This window comes from Mus caroli, unplaced genomic scaffold (assembly GCF_978045245.1).
Source record: "Mus caroli unplaced genomic scaffold, Mus_caroli_1 scaffold_7, whole genome shotgun sequence".
Lineage (NCBI taxonomy): Eukaryota > Metazoa > Chordata > Mammalia > Rodentia > Muridae > Mus > Mus caroli.
In genome coordinates, this window is record NW_028227262.1 from 50,725,011 (window position 1) to 50,748,129 (window position 23,119).

A 23,119-nucleotide genomic window follows, 5' to 3' on the forward strand; every position below is an offset into this window, starting at 1 on the left:
TATATCCATACTTCATGAAACTGTGTTCTATGATTTAAAAGTCACGTATGAGAAAAGGAAAGGAGAACGTGTGGGGTGTGTGTGTGTGTGTGTCTATGAAGCCCTTCTTCATTCAGTATTCCATACACTGGGCTTAAGAAACTATTTTTATAAAGTGTGAAGTCAGTCATTCTCAAGGAATCAACAATAGGAAATTCACCTGAACATTGAGGTTTGAATGTCTTACAATATTACCACTGATGAATGTGATCCCGTTTTATTTTGTTCTTTGGCTTAAATGTCCCTAAGGTTGTCTAAATAGCTATCAGCTCCCTATAGCCTGTTAGGCCAAAAGCCCTTCTCCTTATGAGACAAGGCTGGCTCGCTTATACAGCCCAAGGAGACATTTCTATTTAACACTCTCCACTTAAACAGAGGTAACAACTCTTGAGAGCACAATAAACAGATTTAACCGGTGGCTCTTTCGGCCAGCTCATGTCTTCTAGCTTTCGTAACTTATTTTTACTTTAACTTAGGGCATTTTTCTGGCACTCTTTAGTTGTGGGGAGACTGCAGTACAATCCAATGTTACCTGGATAAGCAGAGCATAAGGGAAAATACATAAAGTATTCAAATGTTTAATATAGATTTTAATTGTAATAAGGCTAGAAATTAACACTCTAAACATTCAGAAATTGTAAAAATTCTTGTATAATATTGAAATGATGTTTCCACACATTCATTTTGTGGTAAATTCTCCACCACCCCATGTAATTACTCTTACAGGAAAATCCATTTCAAGCAAATACACCTCAATACAGTTAAGCATAACCTTCAAAGTGAATGTAAGCCACTCTACTCAAATCCCCCGCACTGCCTCTAAAATTTGCTTTTTCAGTTAACAAACTTAAGATTATGGTTTATAAAACAGATATTCTTCTCTGCAACTTGTTATTATAAAAGTCACAGTGTTTAAATAAAGTATAAACAAAATGACCATGGCTCTTGCAAACAGAAAACAATAATTAAATCTGTTACAACTTAAATAGGGACAATTGGCTCTACCCAAGCAGAACAGGGAGATTTCATGTAGAGTTTATTCTACAGCCAAAAGTTTTTATTTGACAGGGGATGCGGAAGAATAAAAGAGTCATAATTGTGGCAATATTCAGAATTTTGGTCATATTAAAGTAAAACTTTATGCTGAACCAGTTGGGTCACTTTGCTTTAGCAGAATTTCAACTGGTTTCTCTATCAAAGAGTTCTACAATAGGATCTTTAAATTTTAAAATCTTTGTAAATAACTATGTGGTGCTTTAAAGTTAGTTTTTAAAGAATTCCTTTCCTCATGGAAAAGATCACAGACAGATCCTGACTGCTGCATACTGCTCCTGTTCACTTTAATAATAAACTTTAAGTAGGGAAGATGGAAGGATTTTTTTTTTCTGCACAAGGGTAAAAGCAAAGACCAACAATGAATTTGCAGCATGCAGAGCTCACATTGCTTAATGAACAGGAACACTTGGCTCTTCAGAATGGATCAATTAGGTGAATGGGTAAAAAGTAAATACAACATATGGAAGTTTCCCTACCTCTAGTCTTTTTTGAACCAGTCATATTTACAAATTGAAATGTTTATGAAACACGGCAACTCCCCATGTGGCATGTAGACAATGTAGGAGATAACGCTCTATGCTTTGACCTGCTACAACTTCCTCTGGTAATTAGGAAGCTATGTGTCTCTGCTAGAAGGATGTTAACAAGCTCCCGCAGTCTTCACCCTAGCAAGAAATCAAAGAGACCCAAAGCAGACAGCTCGCTTCAGTAAAGGGATTATGAAGTCTGGTTATTAAGGCACAGGCAGAACGCTTGACCACAGTTCTCTTTCTGAAGAGACTTTCTAAAACAATTAGCTTCTAGGGCCAGCAGGATTTGCTAACTGAAGAGCAAAGTTAAAGTGTGGCCTGGAATGCATTTAGGAAACTTACACATAAGTTTCTAGAAGAGGACTCTTTCAGGTAACTCTGAAATCATTTCCAAAAGAAAGAAAGAGAAATGTTCTTTGTTATAACAAACATCAGATCCCATTTGGGATTGGTCATGAAAATGTTGACTCTTTCCACTACTCACAGGCTGCCATAATATTTACAGTGAGCTTAAATACTTCTTTTAAAATACAAAGCCTTATAGGAACCACTGGAAGCGATGCTTATAAATAAAACTAATAGCAATGCAAGAAAAGACACAGTCCATTGAATGTGATACCTAGGGTGTGGAGAAGGGACAGGCTAGGTCCAAACACAAGGGCAACACTCACATACCTTAAGGACTTCCATCGGCACCTGGGTGGCAGAGGGAAGGGTGGTGGGCACGCTGACGTTTATGGCTGGTGTCTGACTCACGGCCACTCTCTGTTGCATGAACTGGGCTGCCTGCAGCTTCTGCTGCTGCTCCCTGCGCTCCTGCTCCTGCATCTGCTCACGCATGAGTTGCTGGCGTAGCAAGATGCGTGATGTCATAGTGGAGGAGCTTAACGGAGGCTTGGAGGCCCCAGAATGCTCTGCAGAACTGCTGTGGGGAAACCAGAAGGCACACAGCATTTAGTATCCTGATGAGACCCATCACCTGCATCGCGGGGGTATCCTAAATGCCACCAAACTAGGAGGTGAGTCTGCACAGATATAATCAAGGCACGGCATGGCACTCCATGTAATTGGAAATCAAGAGGTGACAGGATTCAAGTCATTAGGAGTAAAATTAAAATAAGTCAGGCTGATTGCATCTGGGGTTTTTTATCAAATCACTTATTTCTTTTCGATACTTTATGCCACACACGGTTAATCACCACTGAATATAATGCTGATATAACCAACAAATAGGAGCCATTGGTCTCAATGGCAAGCAACTCTCCACAGACAAAAACAAATTACTTGATTTGCTTTTTCTTTTTCTTTCTCTTTTTTTTTAAATAGCTCATTTGAAACAACCAATGAGTCCTACATGTTATCTAAATTCCTTGAAGATGTCTAATATGGCCGCTCGTAAGGAAACACTGTTACTGGAAAGGTTTGGAAGACAAGAGATGACCCAAATCATTAACATATGGACCAGATGTGGACACGGCATCCTCCCCTTGTCCAAAAAGACAAGGGGACAGAAGAGAAGCTGAAGTGACAGCCCAACTCTTCCTCCTGGTTCTCTTTGTGTGTTTTTCCTTTTGACTCATCTGAGCATGCCCATGGCATCAGGGTTCTGTCTATTCCCCATCAGGTCTACTTCTAAAGGCCAGGGACTCACTCTGTTCGCCATTATCTAATGGGCTTACATGGCAGTCAGTAGGTAAGAATAAAAGACTTCCTGTTTCCCTAGGTGTGGCTTTAGGTTGCTTATCCTGCCAACTCTGTGCTATGAACAAATAATAAACCTCTTTCTGCCTGGGTCTTCATACCTGGAAGAGCTGTATACAGCATTTTATCCACTTATAAAAGTGGCGGCATGTTCTTTAATATCTGCTGCACCACTCATCGAAAGCCTTCCCTCCTAAGGACTGATGCTATGAAGTTTAAATAAAGCAGTGCTTATAGCCCCCGTGTACAGTGAGCATCACCCCAATAGATGTTTATGCTTGCTTTTATTGCCATCTAGTATGAGAAGCAAACTTAATTATAATTATCAGATTTTTGTGCAAGCTTATGAAAAAGATATTAGCTTCTGGGAACAGAAAAAATGGACATTTGTGTCTATCAAACTTCAGGGGAGGCATCAGAACTTATCCTTCCTCTTAACTGTAAACCCCAGTACCGTGTTTACCTTCCTACCAAAGACAGAAGTCCTAAGGCCCCTGGCCATCTCTGTGCACAGCCTGAGGACAAAAACACTTCACAAATGACCGGATGTGCTACAGGATAAGAGTCTGTGTCACACTCTCGTGTCATCCCCCAAGAGATCCTAGAAGTTTATTTATTTTTCATATAGAAAACTGGCTCAGTAAATTATAATAAATCACAAAAGTTAATACCATGTATCTACTAAAAACCCATAAAAATAAGACTATTGATATGAATAAAACTATAGAATAAAATCATGTTTTAATCAAAGTGGAAATATCTACGTAGTGTCCAATTTTTTAAAAACACATTCTTGACAAGAAATGCATAATTAAAATTCATTATTATTATTATGCTCTAATAAAATATATTGAAAGGCTAAAAATAAGTTATTTATTTTGTTTCAGAAACTTCCTTGACATGTAGTTGTCTAAAGAAATCAAAAGTGGAAAAATTCACATAGACAAAGGCTTTTAAAGATTTAAAAATGTCCTAAATCACCTATTTTAAAAAAAAATAATAACCATGGTTAATTAATAAAATATGAACTCATTAACACATTACATTATTTCCTTGAAAATGCGAAATGAACAACAAAGTAGCATACATGTGCAGTAAGTATGAATCATAAAGTCAGATTCCAAAGTGGATTTACAGGCTGATTGGGGCTTATAAGCTCAGCATGTATGTGGAAATCCACAAAGCACCTAGCAGGGAATGATGTATGGGGCAAACACACTTGCCTGAGTGGGGATGAACTTAGGAAAACCAATTTTCTTTCAGCTTTTCTCCTTTAAGCTATAATAACGCCAAAGTCTTTTTTTCCAGTGGCAATATATACAATAGACACTAACTAAAGAAAATGACAGGTGGTCAACCTCACCACTAGGCTATAAGAAAGGAGACTAGAGCTCTTAGACACTACTTTAACTAGAGGAAGAGACCACGGCACCCCTGAGTGTCTTCCGTAGCCCCCAAACCTAAAGCATCCTCCTGTTTCTTCTGTCTTCCCCGGCATTGCCTACAGACAGACAGACAGACAGACAGGGAACACTGACCATGTAACATATATACTTCGCTTATTATCTTAACATTGTAGACTCATTCACACACTCAAAATGTTCCCTAGCCATTGCTCTGTTAGCCTAAAACCACCTATTCACTAGCACAGAATCTGCTAAAATGAGCATCTAAAGAAAATGTATTTCCCATTTTAGAGTAGGTCTTCAAAGCTCAAATGTACTTTCCTAAACCGAGAAAGATTGGGGGTGGCTATTTAAAAATAAATAAGTGGTCTTACTATTCAGAGCCTGTCAGGTCCCAACATTCTCGGAGAGAATGATCCTTTTGATAAAAACAAGAGCAAACCTTTGTGCAGGAGCAAAAGGAGCTGTGGCATAATCGTGCTAATTAACTGCACAAGACGCGTCACTGGCTGCACTACCAGGGGGAAAATCCTTTCAATTAATAGTAAAGCATCCTGGAGACAAATTAAAATGACTAGTTAGCAAGCTCACTAAGGCTTCATGCTTCAACCACAATAACAACATCATTTAAAGTATCTTCTATAATAGTCTTATCCGGAAAAAAATAATACTGACCTATACAATAGAACGGAACAAACACAGGGAAACCACATGAAAGAAACAATAGCAAGCATATTTCATATGTATATAAACAGAACAAAGCTCAGCTAATTGACAGCTGAATAAAGGTTTCTAAAGGGGATATAGAGCAACAGAACTCTGTGTGCGCGCGCACACACACACACACACACACATACACACACACACACACACACACACACGCGCATTCTCTCTCTCTCTCTCTCTCTCTCTCTCTCTCTCTCTCTCTCTCTCTCTCTCTCTCTCTCTCAGCTATTTCCACATTGTGAGACATGACTACCAGATTCTTAGCCTGGCTCACCATCTTTTGAGTGTCCACTTCTTTTAGAAGTAACTGAATCTGTAATTATCTCCTCAAAGAGGAGACAAAAGTACCAGTTTGTGAAAGACTGGGTAAGAGTTAGTAAAGAATGGAAGTTCATGTAAGGGATATTCCAAGGGGCCAGAATGACTGCTTTTAAAAACAAGGACTTACTGACCACGCCACTAGTGACACACATGGAGATGTCCAGTGTGTCTGATTTTAATTGCTGACTAAGCTCATCCTTGGACCCATGAACCTGAGCTCTAGCTAGTTAATCCTAATTCCGTGAGTATGATTCCTTTTAACCTGATTATGTGAAGTTCATTGATTCAACAAATAGCTGTTGCTAGGTGCTGGGACACCTAGCTCTCAACCCCATGGTGAAAGCCCTGGCCAGATTAATTCTTCCCAGATGCCTCATGATGTCAATTATCTGGACCGCTAGCTTCTGATCGAGTGCTACATGGAAAGGTGCACCCCTCTCCCTCAGAAAGATAAACCCACAGGCATGGCCACAAGTGTGCTGACACCTCCCTGACCCTGCAGCTGAACACATTCCCTGAGTGTGGGGCTTGCTCCATACTAGTCAAGGAGGGTCACACAGTGGACTCGAGTTCTCCTTCAGCCACTGTTGAGGAATGTGAGCTTCAATGAGCCATTTAGCCTCCCTGAGTGTTCCCCAAAACTACCCCTAGACACTGTGGGGACAGAGTGAGTAAATGTTAAATTGTTCGATGCAGCAGTTGAAATACAGGATACTGGCAAGGTGTGGACCCTCCATGTGGTCTCAGTTCCCACCCCTTTTGATGAATTTACATTTTTAGCTTTCAAAGCCTCCTCTATGATGGTAAAGGGCTACTGGACAGGGTTCTATCTTACAGGGCATATTCCTAAGTCCAAATAGTTTATTCCTTTAGCTTTACTGACCAGTTAAAAATATCAGTAACTTGCAGGGCAGTGGTGGTACACATCTTTAATCCCAGCACTTGGGATTAAAGAGACAGGCGGATTTCTGAGTTCAAGGCCAGCCTGGTCTACAGAGTGAGTTCTAGGACAGCCATAGCTTCACAGAGAAACCCTCTCTTGAAACACACACACACACACACACACACACACATATAGATAGATATAGAGATAGAGATGATAGAGATAGAGAAAGAGAAAGAGACAGAGAGAGAGATATACATATACATATACATATACATATACATATACATATACATATACATATACATATACATATACATATACAGCACTTGTTTTCCCGGTGTCCCAAGGGCATCACACTATGTGTACTCTTTTGAGAATGTGATGTACTGTCAGCTGAATTATGGTTCTGTTGACTTTCAATCTAGTTGTTTTTGAGCTTACTGTTGCCTGGTATCTGGTGGTCCAACTTGGAGAATATAGAGAGTATTGAATGCTGTCTCTACTCTCTACCTACCAACTGGGCTTTTGGTATTGGTTAAATAAAATAGTCAAGTTTGAATTCCATATGGCTGAGGGTTCTTAATTTGTAAAGTTTTCTTCCTTATGTGCAAATGAAAATCATAAATCTCCAAAGCCAGTTTGGATTCCAGATTGTCCCAAATGTCTAATAGTACCATGAGCTAAGTTATGCAAATAGAAAGTAAAAATGAGATCAATGTATATATTTGCATAACTTAGCTCATTTAGTATGTTATTACAGTGGCATAGTCATGTAATTGACAAAGTATGGCTATGCTGACAAGATTTACTTTAAAGTGATGAAGAAGGATAAAAAACGATACTTAGAGACCTTTACGATTAACACAGAGATGATGCTGTCCCAGGCACTTCAACACCAGACTGGGCTGAGGTTGGGATCTTCACTGCTTCACAAGTGTTTCTCATTTCTATGTCTTTCAAGTGGGACTGCCAGTCTCTTGTTAACAAGACACCACATACCCTAACCTGCCCTCCCAAGCACTTCCCACTTAATCTTCTATTCATTATTCTTTATCCCTTCATAAAACTATATTCTATTTCCCCTTCTTTGGAAGATTCACCATCCCTGATATCTTATTATCTACCTCATCTCTGTGGATGCTATAAATGATACACAATTTAAAGCCTAAATGCTAACATCTAGAAGTAAGAGGAAACGTACAATGTTTGCTGGGTAACCTCACTAAGGGTGATTGCTCTATCCACTTATGTGCAAATTGTATAATTTCATTTTACTTGACAGTACCAGGACTGGGCTACATTTTTTTGAGTCATTGGCAAAAGGAGTCCCACAGATGCCTCCCCAAACCAACACTATAGGCTATTGCCAATCTGATCAGTTACACTTCACAACCTGACAGTAAGACCCTATTGCCAAAGCAGCATATATTCCTGTCATCACGTATGGAGAGGTTGAGCTAGTAATGAGCTGGAAGCCTTACCCTGACTGAGTAGCATTAGTGGTCCAGGGCAGTGTTATATATGCTACCAGAGAAGATAAATAACCATCACCCTCAGTCAGCTACAAACCCTGTGAGCTAGAGCAGAGATCTGTCTATAAAGCAGACCACTGGAACAAGAGTGCACCATGTTATCAGAGTAGCCAGCCACTTTTAAAATTGGATTTAAGGCCTACTTCATGAGATAAAACTCCTATATGACACTACTGAGTGGAGGCCAAAGGTTTTAGATATCTTCAAACAGAGTTAGAGATGATTGTAAGCTACCTGGCTTGTATTCTAGAAACTCAGGTCTTCTGCAAGAACATTCTTAACCTTGAAGTCACCTCTTATCATCATCAATTCTTGCTCACTATGTCCCATATGGATTCTCATTCACACATAGCTATAAGCAAGAACTTTTTAGCCAGGCAGTGATGGTGCATACCTTTAATCCCAGCTCTTATGAGGCAGAGATAGGAGGACCTTCATGAGTTTGAAGCCAACCTGGCCTACAGAGCGAATTCTAGAATAGCCAAGGCTACACCAAGAGACCCTGTCTTGAAGAAAACAACAAAAACAAAAAAGAAGAACTCTTTAAAGGCATAAAGTTATTCTATAGCTACTGACACAATTCCCCAGTTATTAAGCATGTTGTCTCTTGTCTAGATAACATTGTACTAACTTAACAAATATTTAAAAGCTTCAGGTTACAATAGTTAATAATCACTGCATGCTTAGAATATATCCACCAAGACCCAAAGTTTATAACACCAGATTGAAATCCAGATAGGCACATTATCATATAAGAACTGGTGAATGGGCCGAGCGGTGGTGGCTCACGCCTTTAATCCCAGCACTTGGGAGGCAGAGACAGGCAGATTTCTGAGTTCGAGGCCAGTCTGGTTTACAGAGTGAGTTCCAGGACAACCAGGGCTATACAGAGAAACCCTGTCTCAAAAAACCAAAAACCAAAAACAAAAAAACAAACAAACAAAAAAGAATTGGTGAATGGGTATACCTGATGCAGTAGAGAGGCAGCCATGCAAGTAGCAGTCAAGGCTTACTGTGTCCACCTGTTAAGTATGACCCACTTAGCATCCTGTGCCACCAATTAGACCGTGCAAAGCCAACATCCCTTACTTTTAGCTCATGAATGCACAAGGCAGGCCTAGCTAATCAGCCTATCTGTCCTCTGTCAACAGGGTCAGAAAGGAACCTACAGTGGTACAGTGGGTTCCATTTTTGACTAGAACTGAAACGGTAAGATAACTCTCCTTGACAACCAGAAATCTGGCAGGAAGCAAACACTGAGTTTCGTGCATCTATCTCAGACTAGAAACAAGAATGTGAAGTACAAAACAGTAGCAAGGGCTGCAGGAACCAAAGAACAAAAGGGAGAGCACTGTGTCCAGACAGCACTAAAGGGATCAAGCCATTCCTGAAGTGTGCGTAACTCTGGACTACCCCTAAACATTGGTTCAAAAAGGCTGATCTATCTCTACTCTAGCTCAAACTTGTTTTGATATGTCTTAGAATTCCACAACTGGGAAATAAGAATATCACATACCAAAATTTAACTAGATTCAAATCTATACAATAACTCACTGATCGTCTGTCCAGTTAGAATAGGCATTCAGAACAGAAGCTGTGAAGCTTCACATTAAGTTTTACAGCTTCAGTATAGAATATATTTTATGCACTTGTCTACTACCAAAATCAGAAACTCTATGACAGGATTAAAACTAGAAAAAATATGGAATATTACTCAGCTCAAACACAAACAAAACAAAACAAACCTGAAGTTAAAAAGTCTGTGGGGGGAAATACCAATGAACTTAGTGTGTGTGCGTGTGTGTGTGTGTGTGTGTGTGTGTGTGTGTGTGTGTGTGTGTGTATCTGTGTGCACTGTGCAAGATCACACAATCTCAGGAAATAAATTGAATATTCTTATTCTTTCTCACATATGAAATCTAGCCAATATTTATTTGCAAACAAATGAACATGTGAATAGTGTACAGTCTGGTGTACAAGAAATCTTAGCAGCTCTCTAAAAGGAAAATCAACATTTAGCCCAAGACCATTCACATAATGTGATGGTTATACGTCCCTTATCTAAGGTGCTTAAAGGGGACATGGTGTCAACCAATTCTATAAAATTTACATTTACATGCACATAATGAGAAACCTTGAGGGCAGAACCAACTATACACATGAAATCCATTCATGTACCCCTTATACATATGGACTAGAGGTCATCTTATATAATAGTTTTAGCTAAGCCCATTTTTGATGGCAATTTGTCTGAAGAGGTCAAGTGTGAATTTTTCCTTATGACATAATAGTATTCAAAAAGCTTTGGATTTCAGAGCACTGCAGATTTTCAACCTGTCCTTCCTTCTACTGGCTTTAGCTAGTCACACTGCTACCGGTCTTGCCCAGCTTTTCATGAACTATGATGGCTACATGCCTAAAGCTGGTCAACAATGCTTAAGAAGGAATGTCAGGTGGTGGCTCTAGGAACTGAATAGACACTTGTCCTTGAAGCATCTGCCATGGTGTCTCCTGTCATGTGGCTGTACTGGCTGGAGTTCCGGGAGTCATTGTGGGCCATGTGGATGAGCGGGACTTAAAAGTCTAGTGACTTTAGCCCTGCGGAAGTTGGTTCCATTGACAGCAGAGATGATCACACGTTTTTTGTTTTTTGTTTTTTCATACTGTATACTTTCTGGCACACAGACAAGTGTTTGTTCAATGAGTAAATTTGGTATCTCTCTTCTAACAAACACTCCACCTCATGGAATCATTGATACCAGAACCTGAGTTTTAGGAGCGCTTCGGTCAAAGGATAGACACGCTTGAGTCATCTAGTGACCAAGAACTTTGAGTCCTAGGAATCACCAGTATTTCTTTCCTTTACAGAAGAATTTCTCTCCATTTCAAGTTGGAGGTAGTCCCTACCATCAGTGAATCCGTGCAATGACTTCCTCCTCCCCTGGACAGGTGCCACACAGTCAACCGTAAATTAGACTTAGGAAAATATGTCTGACAAAAAAAAAATGCAGTATCCAGAGGAACCACAACCCATTCAAAGCTCACCACTGTTAGTTATTGGTAATTCAGAGAAAGAAGCTGGGAGTGACTCACTCAGCATCAAACCAGAGGAATAAACCCAGTTACTTGTCATTTCCAGGGACAATATAGCAAATAAGACAGATGAGAGAACAAGCTCTGGTTGCAGCACGCTTGGAGTCCAGTTCTAGCTCTGTCACATGTCAGCTGTAAGACCTTGGCTGGCTTAGAACTACTGAAAGCTTAGGTTCTCCATGTGCAAAACGGCAATGGAAGAAGGCTTTTTGACATGCAGTAACTGTGAAATTGCCTTAAGACAGTTAAGTGCTAAGATCAGAGCCCACAGATAATCTGGACAGTGCACAAAAATCATGGCAAATTATTTTATATCATGTGTATGTGCACATGCATGTGTGCATGTGTGTGATGTATGTGTATGATTTGAACATGTATCTGCATTGCAGGATAGGCACGTGAGTGTCATGACCTGAGAATCAGGGTCAGAGGCCAACTATGGGTATCAGTGCTTACTTCCCATCTTGCTCCTAACAGGGTTTCTTGTTCTCTATTGGACAGGACAGGCTAGCTGACCCATAAGCTCCACTTCCCATTTCACCATAGCAACTCTGAGATTACAGATTCATGCCACCAAGTCTGGCTTAACCTGGATGGGAGAGTCCTGAACACAGCTCCTTACCCATGTGCTGCAAGGGCTTTACCCACTGAGCCCAACACTGTACTTTAATCCCAGAGAAACACATTTGCTGAACATCTCAATCCCACCCCCCCACACACACACATAGTGAAAGCTCTTGGGTTATTTTCAAGACAGACAAGCGTCTAGAATGTTCCTTTCTGCTTTGGTGTTCACTGGCTTTCCTGGAAGGAAATACACAATTAATTCCCAGGCAGGGGAAAAAGTTAATGGCAAACAGCTCAGAGCACAAGTTTTGTCAAAGACATTTGCTAGATGATTCATTCAGAAAGTTTGGAGGGATGCATATTCCTGTGACAAATATTATAGTTACCTAGGGAAATATTTAAACTTAAGGATTAATTTGGCTACACATTCAAGTCTGTCCTAATGCTGCACCTTCAAGGCACATTTGATTGGGTGTCATCCCTCAACTTGTTTAAAAAGAACTAAAAACATTTGCAGGTTGTAGGTACATTCCGGCAGGACATGATTCACAATGAGCAGGCACCATCTTCCCAACTATTATCTGATTTATAAGGCAGAGATTTATTTTTAAAAATTTCAGCATAATGGTATTTCAAATGCATAATTATATGTACTTTGTTCATAAAATGCTCGATCATTTTAGAAAGATGAATAATTAGCTGTTTTAATGGCACGTGGGATGAGAATGTACAAGGTATCTATAAAAGCAAACTTCAGCAGAAATAGAAACCATTTTCAAAATTACCCTTTACAGGACCTCTTCAAGACCTGTCAGCTGCAAATGACGGACTGTTAGCCCACACTTCAATTTATGGGAATTTCATTTTTAAGAATCAAATTCTAAAAATAGTTCTGCTACACCTAGTATTTTTCCATTCTTCTTGCTGTCTTCAAGTACACCTTCACCAGCTATGGAACAAATAGCTTCTCTGACTTAATCAGAACCCCTCTCCTGACCCAGGAACACTCAGTAAATAATTATTAAGCTCCAGAAGTGGCTTTTGCATAAGTTAATCTGCTTGAGAGCCGGTTCACTTGGAGACCCAGCTTCCAGTATTGTTTCCTAATCTGAGGGAGTAATAGCGAGCGAAAGTAGAAAGTAGGTGCCAGAGGAGAAGGGGTCTTATCTACTTAGTCTGTTTCCATTTGGTACTTCTGTAAAACTGCTACTTCATCTTGTTCAGGATTTCTATGACAAGGAGACTATGCTGATGTCTGAATGTTTTGTTCTTGCCTTCAAGGAAAAAAAATTAATTTGCAAAAATACAAATCGGAACATTTTACAATGCTACTGCTACTATTCCATAGTCAGGGAATTAGCCCCCACATACACACACACACACACACACACACACACACAGAGGGGGAGGGTTACAATGTTTGCAGCAGGGTAGTTTGGGGAAACGTGCCACAGAGCATGCATGTTCCTAAAGAAAATGCCTTTTTATTCATAACAAAACCGTGATCTATTTCATAACTATGCATCAAGCTCTGCTCTGCCCTAAACCATCTTTCAAACTCAGGATTTTTTTTTCCTGTCATTATTAATGACCAAAACTCCGTTTTACACGAGAAGGCTCCCATTTTGGTCCCTCCTCCCCAAATGAGCTCTTGCCCCTTATCACACCCAGGCACAAGAGGTTAGAGCTGCAGCTGATGAAAGCCACAGTTTAAAGTACCAGGCAGTATTTCTAATTCGCAAGCCTTCCTTCCTCGATCAGAGAATGATCTGCTTCTGTTAAGTGGTCCCAGAACTATCTCCAGAATAAAGCTTCACTTACAGATACAAGCTTTCAAAGGAGCAGGGGATGAGCATCTCAAATCTAAGCGCCTCCATCTTTCTTCCTTTAAGGTGTTCTGCAAGCCCTTGGCGAAGAGTGAAAGTCAAAGTTACTTCTGGCACCGGCTGTGTCACTAGGGGTGGCTCCTGATAAGGCCCTGGAAACTCCAATCCAAACACAGCTCCACGCTAGAATGGAGCCTGGTGTCTGTCTGCAATAGCAGACCTGCTTAATCCAGTACCTATGGCACCTGAGGGACACAGCACTCCTCGATCTGCACAGGGGGGACACTCCGCGAGCTGGGCCAGGCCAGTAATGTACACAGCAGCCAGGCAAGCTCTGGCAATGCTGACTGGACCTTCCCCAGCTTGGGCACCAGTTCAGGCTTGCAGGGGACGCATGCTTGCAGGGGACATATGTCATCAGAGAACTTGAAAGGAGAAGGAAGTCACATAGTGGTGGATTTTTAACACCTAACACACTCATAGAAGTAGGCAAGGAAGGCTATAAAGGAGAATAACTGCCATTTTAGCTAGAATATATCAAACAGCCTAGCATGAATCTCTGTCTAGTTTGAAACCATACAAACAGTTTTGGTTGCTGGACACAGCGCACATTCTACAACTAATAGGCTATTGATGCACACGGCTTTTTTCACCCTTCCACCTACCCTAGAGTAGAGGGAGGGCAGTGCTGACCTCAGCCTGGTAAAGGGAACACACAAGCTGCTTCTACTGGTGACAGTCTCCTTCAGGGCACACAAATCTTTAGACCAAACGCCTGTGTATTTTAGACTGCCATCTGATCAATTCTGAGTACATCAGTATACAAGAAGGAAAAAAAAAAGAGTAATACGTGTTCTCAAAGAGAAAACACTTTCAAATGCAGACATGACAACATCAATATTATCAAATATTTATGCTACAGGCTCATCGCACCAGAGCTGCCTGACAGAGTTCTGAAAAGAGCCAGGTTCTCCCTGTAACAATTCAAAGGTCACAACAAAGACATCTGACACTGACTAGCTGTGTCCCCCGGGGCAAGTGACTTTGCCTTTCTGTGTCTCAGAGATTATCTCCAAACTAAATGAATAGAAAAGCTTGATGTTTCTATACATCACAATTCTATAATGTAATAAAATTATATTTTGTAAATGAGCCTCCAATAATAGAAAATAGTCAGCCAGGGATTTTAGCCAAAGAAACTGTATGCTCCGTGTTCATTTTTTTTTTTTTAATTTTTGTCTACTCTCCTGCTTGATAAATATTCACTGAATAGCTACACCAGTTTAAGTACTGTATAAATTCTTAAGATGTTATAGCCCAGTGGGAAACACATATTAAAGAATCCTATCAGTCCATGATTACTTATATGGACGTTACTACAAGGAGATGAAAACAGTTACACGAGGTCAGCTGGGGTTTTCCCTAGGCAAGAATCTCTGGGCTGAGGCTGGAGCTGGGGAGTGGGACGTAGACGAGTCTTCCATTTAGTTGTGATCATGTAAAAGGCTGAAGGGGGGGAGTTAGCAGGAAAAGTTGCTGAAGGTAGAATGAGGGACAATCGTGATATGTATGACACCTAAGAGGTGTCCAGACCAGACCATGCCAGAGTTGTCAAGCCAGTGAGAGGAGTCACTCATTTAGTCCCTGGATAAGAATGAAATCACCAAAAAGTTGTCATTGGAGGACTGATGAGCTCACAGTGGGATTTTATATCTGGTTGCTATGTAGAGAACCAATGAGAAGACAGCCAATATAAGCTACTACACTAGTCCCAGTGTAGGAGGTTATAATAGCCCAATATAGTTAAGAAAGATGATGCCAAATTAGGGAAAAGCCAAGAAAGGTGCATACATTTTTTGGTAAAGCTAGTGGACAGTAATTAGAAAGATGGAGAAAATTAAATTGCACCACATCCCTGGTGAATAGTTGTATTCATACATAAGTCACTAGGTCCTTTCTAGATGCAGGAGCTTCCCTGGGTAAGAAGATAACTACGAAGCTATGCCTCTCCTCTTCTGAAGCAGCCCTGCACAGCTTCATTCTTGGTGTTCAAGAATCCACGTTTAGATACCACCATTTACTAATTCTGAGACTTGTGTAAATGCACTGAACGTTTTCTACCCCAGTTTCCTCACCAGTCAAAGGAGAAGGGATAATTGGCTGTCTCGGTGCTGACCTAAGACAGGAGTAAGATAATGCAGTCAACATGTTCATGGTCATTGTGACCCATTAAAAAAAAATCAATAGGAAAATATCCTGTACAGTTCTGACTGTGGTCAGCAGTGCCTATTTTGGGTCAACGCTGACCCACCTAGAGAACCCAGGGAACAGAAAAAAGTGAGAGAAAACATGGAGAAAGGGATGCAAGACAGTAAGAGGAGGTAAACCTTAGCAGGCGAAGCTCTGTGAAGGGTTGTGCTTTCAGAGGATCCAGTCAGACTCTATCCCGCTTGGATACTAGCTTAAGCTATGTTAAGTTATTTCATTGTTTAAGGTCTAAAAGTGTGACTTATTAATGATTACCCACAATAAAAAAAAAAAAAAAGGCTAGTCCCTTCCATTGGCTCTAAAACATTGACCATGAAAGCCATGAGGTCAATTCCAGGCACTTACTACAACACAACTCTAAATGCTTCCCTGGTTGGTTCAGCCAACAGCCTGGTCTGACTTTTCATTTTGGTCAACCCACTGTCCTCAAAGACTGATTCCCTTTAGTTACTTCCATATATGTCTAAATAAAATTACTGTTTAAGGACATGTGTATAGTTCATTTATGGTATCTTAAAAAGATTTCTATGGTACTAATGCTCTCAAAGAAACTTCATGGACACAGGAATGGACCAAAGGTTGAGCTGAAGGTGCATATGTGCCATTGTCTACATATCACCGATGCAAATATCCCCAATACAAAGACATCTCACAAGCCACCACCCTAATAATTATTCAGTAAATGTCTTGGGATGAATAGCCCATGGTTTGACTGTCAGTAATTTATTGAAATGAAACCATAATGTCTTAGGAGCTGGAAAGAAGACTCAGTAATGAAGGAGTGCTTGCTATCTGCTGAGCATATAACTCAGTGAGTGAAACCTGGCAAGCTGGGTGTGGTGATGCACACCTTTAATTCCAGAAGTCAGCAGGCAGAAGTAGGTGGATCTTGTGAGTTCAAGGCCAGCCTGATCTACACGGTAAGTTCCATCCTGGCCAGCCAGGGTTACAGAGTAAGATACTGATTTTAAAAAGTATTTACTGCCCAAGCTTGATGACCTAAGTTCAATCCCTGAAGCCACATAAAAGTCCAGATATAATGGCAGACATCTGTATTTCTAGCACCACCATGGGAAGACGGGAAGCATAGACAGAAGTGGCTGGAAGTTCATGGACCAGCTAGTCTGGAGTTTACTCTACAGAACCAGAAATGGTTCCCCAAAAGTGTCCTCTTACCTCCACATGTATGTTGTGTCACATATATGTCTGCACACACATGCATGTGTGCAAACACAGAGATAGACAGATAAACACATGGGGGATTAAATATAGTCCTTAATATTATTTTTTTAAAGAGTGCTTGAAACACAATCATGAGGACCAGTTTGGGTCCCAGCACCAAGCTAACAAGCCCAGAGACTTCTGGACACCGGTGATTAGAGCTCCAAGGACCCTGGAGACAGGAAGATCTCTGGGCCTTGCTGGCTTTCAGCATTGATGGGAAAACATGAGCCTCAGATTTAAGGAGAAACTTTGTCTCGAAACGAATATGCAGTGATAGAGGATAGTACTCTATGTCATTTTGTGACTTCTGCACATATGTGCACACATGGGCATATACACTTACACAAATACACACACAAATAAAAGTAAAGTTTTATTCATATTATGTGTATGCATGTTTATGTGTATGCACCCATACACATGAATGCAGATGACTGCAGAGCCCAGAAGAAGGTATTGGACCCCTATACCTGGAGTTACAGGCAGTTGAGAGCCACTTTATGTGAGTGCTGGAAGACAAACTTGAATCTCCTGCCAGAACAGTGCACACCCTTCATTACTGAGCCATCTTTCTCACTCCACAAATAAATAAGCAAATCTTGTCAGCAACTTCATCGATACACTTATATAATCTGTATTTATGTCCTGAGTTTATACACATTTGTACATGTACATGAGTGAGTGTACATGCATGCACACACATGTAACATTTACTTGAAAACCATATTTAAAAAATGAGTTGAAAGTATGTATGTGGAGTGGGTAAAACCACAAAAAAAAAAGCAGAATAAAATTACTGCTTACCAATTCATTTCAAATAAGAGTTATTTCTCCTTGTCCTAAATTGCAGTAAATCAACTAGAGTCATCAGAAAGCTTGGTGACCTTTCAAAAACAGGGCCTTAGCTAAAACAGAATCTAAAATACTCAAAGATCCACGTGACAGCTACCTTTTCCTAGGGAGCTAAACTGGGATCTTGGCGGAAGGAAAAATCCAATCACTAAAGAGACGAGATAAGAGTCTTCACTTGCTAACCTGTCTAAACTATATCTCAAGAAAAGCAAAGTTATGCCTTTATCAAAGCTCAGGATTCTTATTTTATTTGGAGATTAAATGATCACTATCCCCAAAGAACACCTCTTGAAAGTCATTGTCCTTTTTAATGAACTCCCCAGCATGACTACCTATTGTACACAATATGGGACTTACGGGATCATCTACAAACACCGAGTTGTTACCCTAGCCAATTGCTCTCAAATCAGTGTCTGTATCAAAAGAACTCACGGCACCTTCTACTTACATCATACCCTTAAGATAAATCAATGAGACTCTTCAAGGGTCTGCCTTAATACTCCACTTGCAGAAGGGCATCTTTAGAGTTCAACACTGGAACTGTTGATATATAACATACTATGGATAGAGGTAATAGAGGTAGCTCAACAGTTAAGAGCACTCACTGGCAGCTCTTCTAAAGGACCCAGGTTTGATTCTCAGCACTAACATAGTGAGTCACATCCATCTGTAACTCTAGCCCCAGGGGATCTGGCACCCTCCTCTGGCCTCCATGGGTACCAGGCATTCAAGTGGTGCCTGAACATACATGTAAGCAAGACACCCATCCAGACCAAATTTTAAAAACTAAATAAATACAATGGAGATGTAGTCCTGTATAATACATTCTGTCTAAGTCATCTCTACAGAAGGCAGGAAAATACTGAAGAACCTAAGCTCTCTTTAACTGCTGGATAAATCTTGCTCGTAACTTTTAACTCTGTAAAGTATCCACTACAAATCCCATAACAGGTTTTCAATATTGACAAAATCCTTAGGTCATCCAAGAATGTGGTAACAAAACTCAAAAAAGCACCTTCAATAGTCACCAACGTATCTTTATTGCCCTAACACCATGAAGCTTGTATGCTAGGAAATCCTTCCCATGGGCCCTCCACCTTCAACATCTACTGATTCACACATTGTGTCATTGTGCAAGACTGAGATGGAGACTGGAGACATTCTGTTCTCCGTGGCTGACACAAACCACTCTATCAAAGAGACATGTAGAAGAGGAATGCCCAGAGTACTCCATACTCCCCACCCCCTTCTTAGTACTCCACCCAGGCTGGTTCCTTCCCCCTTGGGTATGAAATTTGTTCTTGTTTTGTTTTGTTTTATTGAGACAGTGTCTCTCTACATAGCCCTGATTATCTCGTAACTTACAGAGATCTGAGCCACCTGTGCCTCCAGAGCTCTGGGATTAAAGTTTCTGTAGGTCTCTCTCCCTCTGGCAAGTCTTCACTGACCATTCTTCCTAAAGCAGAAACACCCACTTCTGGGTTAAATTGTCTCAGAAAATGGTGCTGACTTCTTCCTTTGATAACACATAGTCAAAATTGTAATTGTTTTAGCAGGCAGAATCCTTGACATTTATTTTATTCATATGTATTTATACATATCTATTTTATTCTCAGTACCTGGCAAATAACAAGTGCTGGATAAATCTTTTCTAGACTGATTGGAGGAAGGCTGGACAAATGGCTGACACAAATGAGAACCAGTAAGCAGAGATGTATTAAGTATGATCTAATGAAGGCATTTACCCAATTAAAAAGGAACGCAGTGCTGTAAGCAGGACACACAATGTATATGCTTGTGTAGATGCTTTAAAGGGGCTCACCACAGCTTCTTTTTGTAGATGTCAGACTGGAGAACAACGTTTCAGGAGCTGGAACTGCAGTTCTATTCCAAGTGTCCCAGCATGACTAGAGGAAAATTTTAATGACTACCTCTCTGCAGAAATCACTGCTCAGTAGCACTCCATCACGTTTATCTCTCCCTATCTTATTTCTATTTCTTTCTCCATCCAAGAGCAGACCTTGCTGCCTCAATGATATAACAACCTCCTCTGGAAGACAGCTAGCTCTCTGTCCCTGGCACTCGGAGAAGCCCTTCAAGGCTGAGAAGACGAGCCAGAGAGAATTAGGTTATTGCAGGTAACTCTGACGTACTGATACCCCAACATTATTAAGAAATTGGGTAGAGGATGCTTATGCAAACAGCTAGAGGGAAAAAAATGTTTATAAAAACATCTGTCCTAAGCATAAAAAGGCAATGCGTAGGGGTGCACAGGGGTCTCACAGTGTGTCTGCAGGGAACTTTTAAGCAGGTAATGAAGGGATAAATATTTAAAATATCAATTTGGCTTTTTTCTTTAGTAATCAATACATTAGATTAATTCCCTAGCTCCAATGATCTCCTTTTGTCTCCTAGGGTTCACTTCAAAGGAAGTCCCTGTCCAGGTGTCAAAGGCAGTGACAGGTCAGCCGTCTGCTATTAGTAGGCCATAGGTATTTGTAACTAGCATATCACAACCTGTGTAAGCTGAGAGGCTGAGACAACAGGAAGTTGGGGGCCCTGGCATGATTGTGCTATTTGTATAATATGAGAAATTTGATAAAATATCATTCGCTTTCCTTACGGGGTAAGTAAAAGCAGGAAGCTGCTGTGAAGGGGTCAGTGATTCACTGTCTGACTTTACAGTACAGTCTTAGAAAGGTGAACCTTCCTCTGACTCTTGACTCACTAAAAAGAAAAACCATTGGCTTCTCTGTTACTGTTAACAGCTTTAAAGAAATGATTTTTAAAAAAAAAAGTCTGCCTATAATCCCAGCACTGGAGGCTGGGGCAGGAAGATCATGAGTTTGAGGCAATGAGGAGACTGAGGAAAGGGACCACACACACACACACACACACACACAAGTGTGAGTGTGTGTGTGTGTGTGTGTGTGAGATCAGTGAAAAGAGAGGAAACAGGGAGAAAAAAGAACACAGAATGCCTCTGGCCACCTTTTAAGGGCAGCGGGGCTAAAATGGGAGGAGTCCCTCCATCAGTACCATCTAGCACAGCAGTTCCTTCTAAACAAGAGCACAGATACTGCAGTGTCTTTAAGGACCCTAATATTCAGCTATCAAAGGTGGCTTCACAAGCTGCCCTGGCTATGGTCTTGGTTGCTGAAGAAAATAAACACACCTTCCTCTGTCCCTTTCTCTCAGTGACACACTAGGACATCAGTGACAGAAATGCTGCTAAGTACTATATAATCCACAAGAGGCGCTGGAAAGAGATGGAGAGAAAGAAGGAAAATAGCCTGGCCAGCTAGGTTTCCTGGTTTATACATTACAAGCTGCATGCCAAATAATGGTCCCTCTATCAGCTAAAGCTTCAATATATTGAAGGTGGTATGGTAAGACCAGGGTGGAGCAGCAGCAAGGACATCAAATACTGGGGCACAAAACATTCTTCAGGGTCTGTGGTGATGCTGCCTGTGAACTGACCTCCAGCCTTGTAAGATGTATAGAAGTACAGCACCAAAGGGAGTAACACGTCACGGGGAGTAACACAAGGGAGTCCATTAGTGATTTGGGTGTTCCTTTCCATTTGCTGTAAAGCAGTGTGCCATGAAGTTTTAGCAGCAGCCTCGTCAGTCTCACGTTGACTATGTTTCTTGACTGAGTCAGAAGGCCATGTGGAATGCCTGACCCGTACCATCCAAATCATGTAATATCACCTACACTGTTCTGGCAACGATACAATCACCACTGTTCACTGTAGAAGATCATATTCACGTGCCAAGAGTTGAGTGGTGAGTAGAGAGGGAATGGGTCTCACAGATCATGATAGTGCAGTAGATGATGACTGGAAGCCACTAAATTGCAAAAGCACCAGTTGTTACAAGATGTGTGGTCAGGAACTAAGCAACAAATCTCTTAGCAGCCCACCCTCTTATAAACACATTAGTAGCTGTCTCTCAGCTGGGCTCTAATTCAGCATCATTTTGCCAACGAAGAATAGACTGTATGCTTACTCAATGTGGACCCAGAGCATGCCTGCCCCCAGCCTGGCTTTCCCTGGGCAAGTCATTTAATTCCTGGAGATAAATGTCATACTGAGATGAGATATGGCAGGAAAAGTACTTAGCAGGGGCCTGGAAAATAGCATCCACTCAGTGCTGCCTGAGGAACGGGAACTCAGAATGCAAAGCTGGTGTTATGCTAAGAAAGAACTTTGAATTCTAGAATAAAGAAAGATCATTATTCAGAGACAAAACTTAAGATGTTTCTTAAACCTAATATTTGAAATGACTATTGTAAAGTATTTGTAAGTTCAGGAAAGGGCCAGCGAGGACAGAGAGATAGCTAAGTAGTAAGGAACACTCCATGCTCTTGCAAAGGAACCACTCTTAGGTCCTCAGTGCACACAGAAGCTCACAACCGTCCGTAACTCTGCTTTTGCAGATTCAGTGCCCTTTTCTAGGTGCCGTGGGCACCAGGGACAATTTAGAGCAAATACACATGTGTATGCAAAACCTTTATACACATAAAAATAAAATAAAAGTAAAGAAAGGACTAGATGTGTGTGTGTGATTCAATAATCCTAGTGGATACATAAGACCCACAACAGTGGTAACTTCTGCTACCATTTAAGTAGCTGTCTTTCCAATGGCTGTCTCAGCTGCAAACTAAATTCTAGCAGAAGCCTTCTGCTCTGGTTCTGTGTGTCAGTTATGTTTATAATTTATAGTTTTTATTATACGAACATAAAACTGGGAGTCAAGTGGGAAATCTTGTCTTAAATAGCAAAATTAGTATGATCCAAAACTGGTCAAAGCACCACTCTGGACTACATTTGGTAGATCACCTCACTCCGAATATGTGCTACTTGTCAAATTTCCCCAAGTACTTGAAGCAGCTCGAATACTCTCTCTCACTCCTATACTAATGACATCTTCTTCAGTTGTGCTGAGCAAACAGGATTTAAATTGGGGAAAATAATATTTGCACAGAAATCCTTCCTGTCTGTTGATTAAATCCAATCATTCATAATAAACTGGATACATATTAGCTTTCTGTACCTAATTCACACTCTAGGGGGCCCTGCTATAATCAA

The 23,119-nt window shown here is 40.7% G+C and overlaps 1 protein-coding gene across 10 annotated transcripts in view; it reads right to left on the reverse strand.

Annotated features, from left to right (window-relative positions):
• Nucleotides 1–23,119, reverse strand: part of Mitf (melanocyte inducing transcription factor) — a 207,691-nt gene that overhangs the window by 74,948 nt on the left and 109,624 nt on the right. For 4 of the 10 annotated variants that reach the window (XM_085840227.1, XM_085840226.1, XM_021164526.3 and 1 more), the window contains exon 2: nucleotides 2,301–2,550. The exons of 1 other annotated variant lie outside the window; for it this stretch is intronic. In XM_085840227.1, coding sequence (XP_085696353.1) covers nucleotides 2,301–2,550 — 250 coding nt within the window. Of the gene's footprint in view, nucleotides 1–2,300; nucleotides 2,551–13,678; nucleotides 13,912–23,119 lie in introns of those variants that run through there. 5 more of the 10 variants (XM_085840228.1, XM_029478309.2, XM_029478308.2 and 2 more) reach the window with 3 other exon arrangements.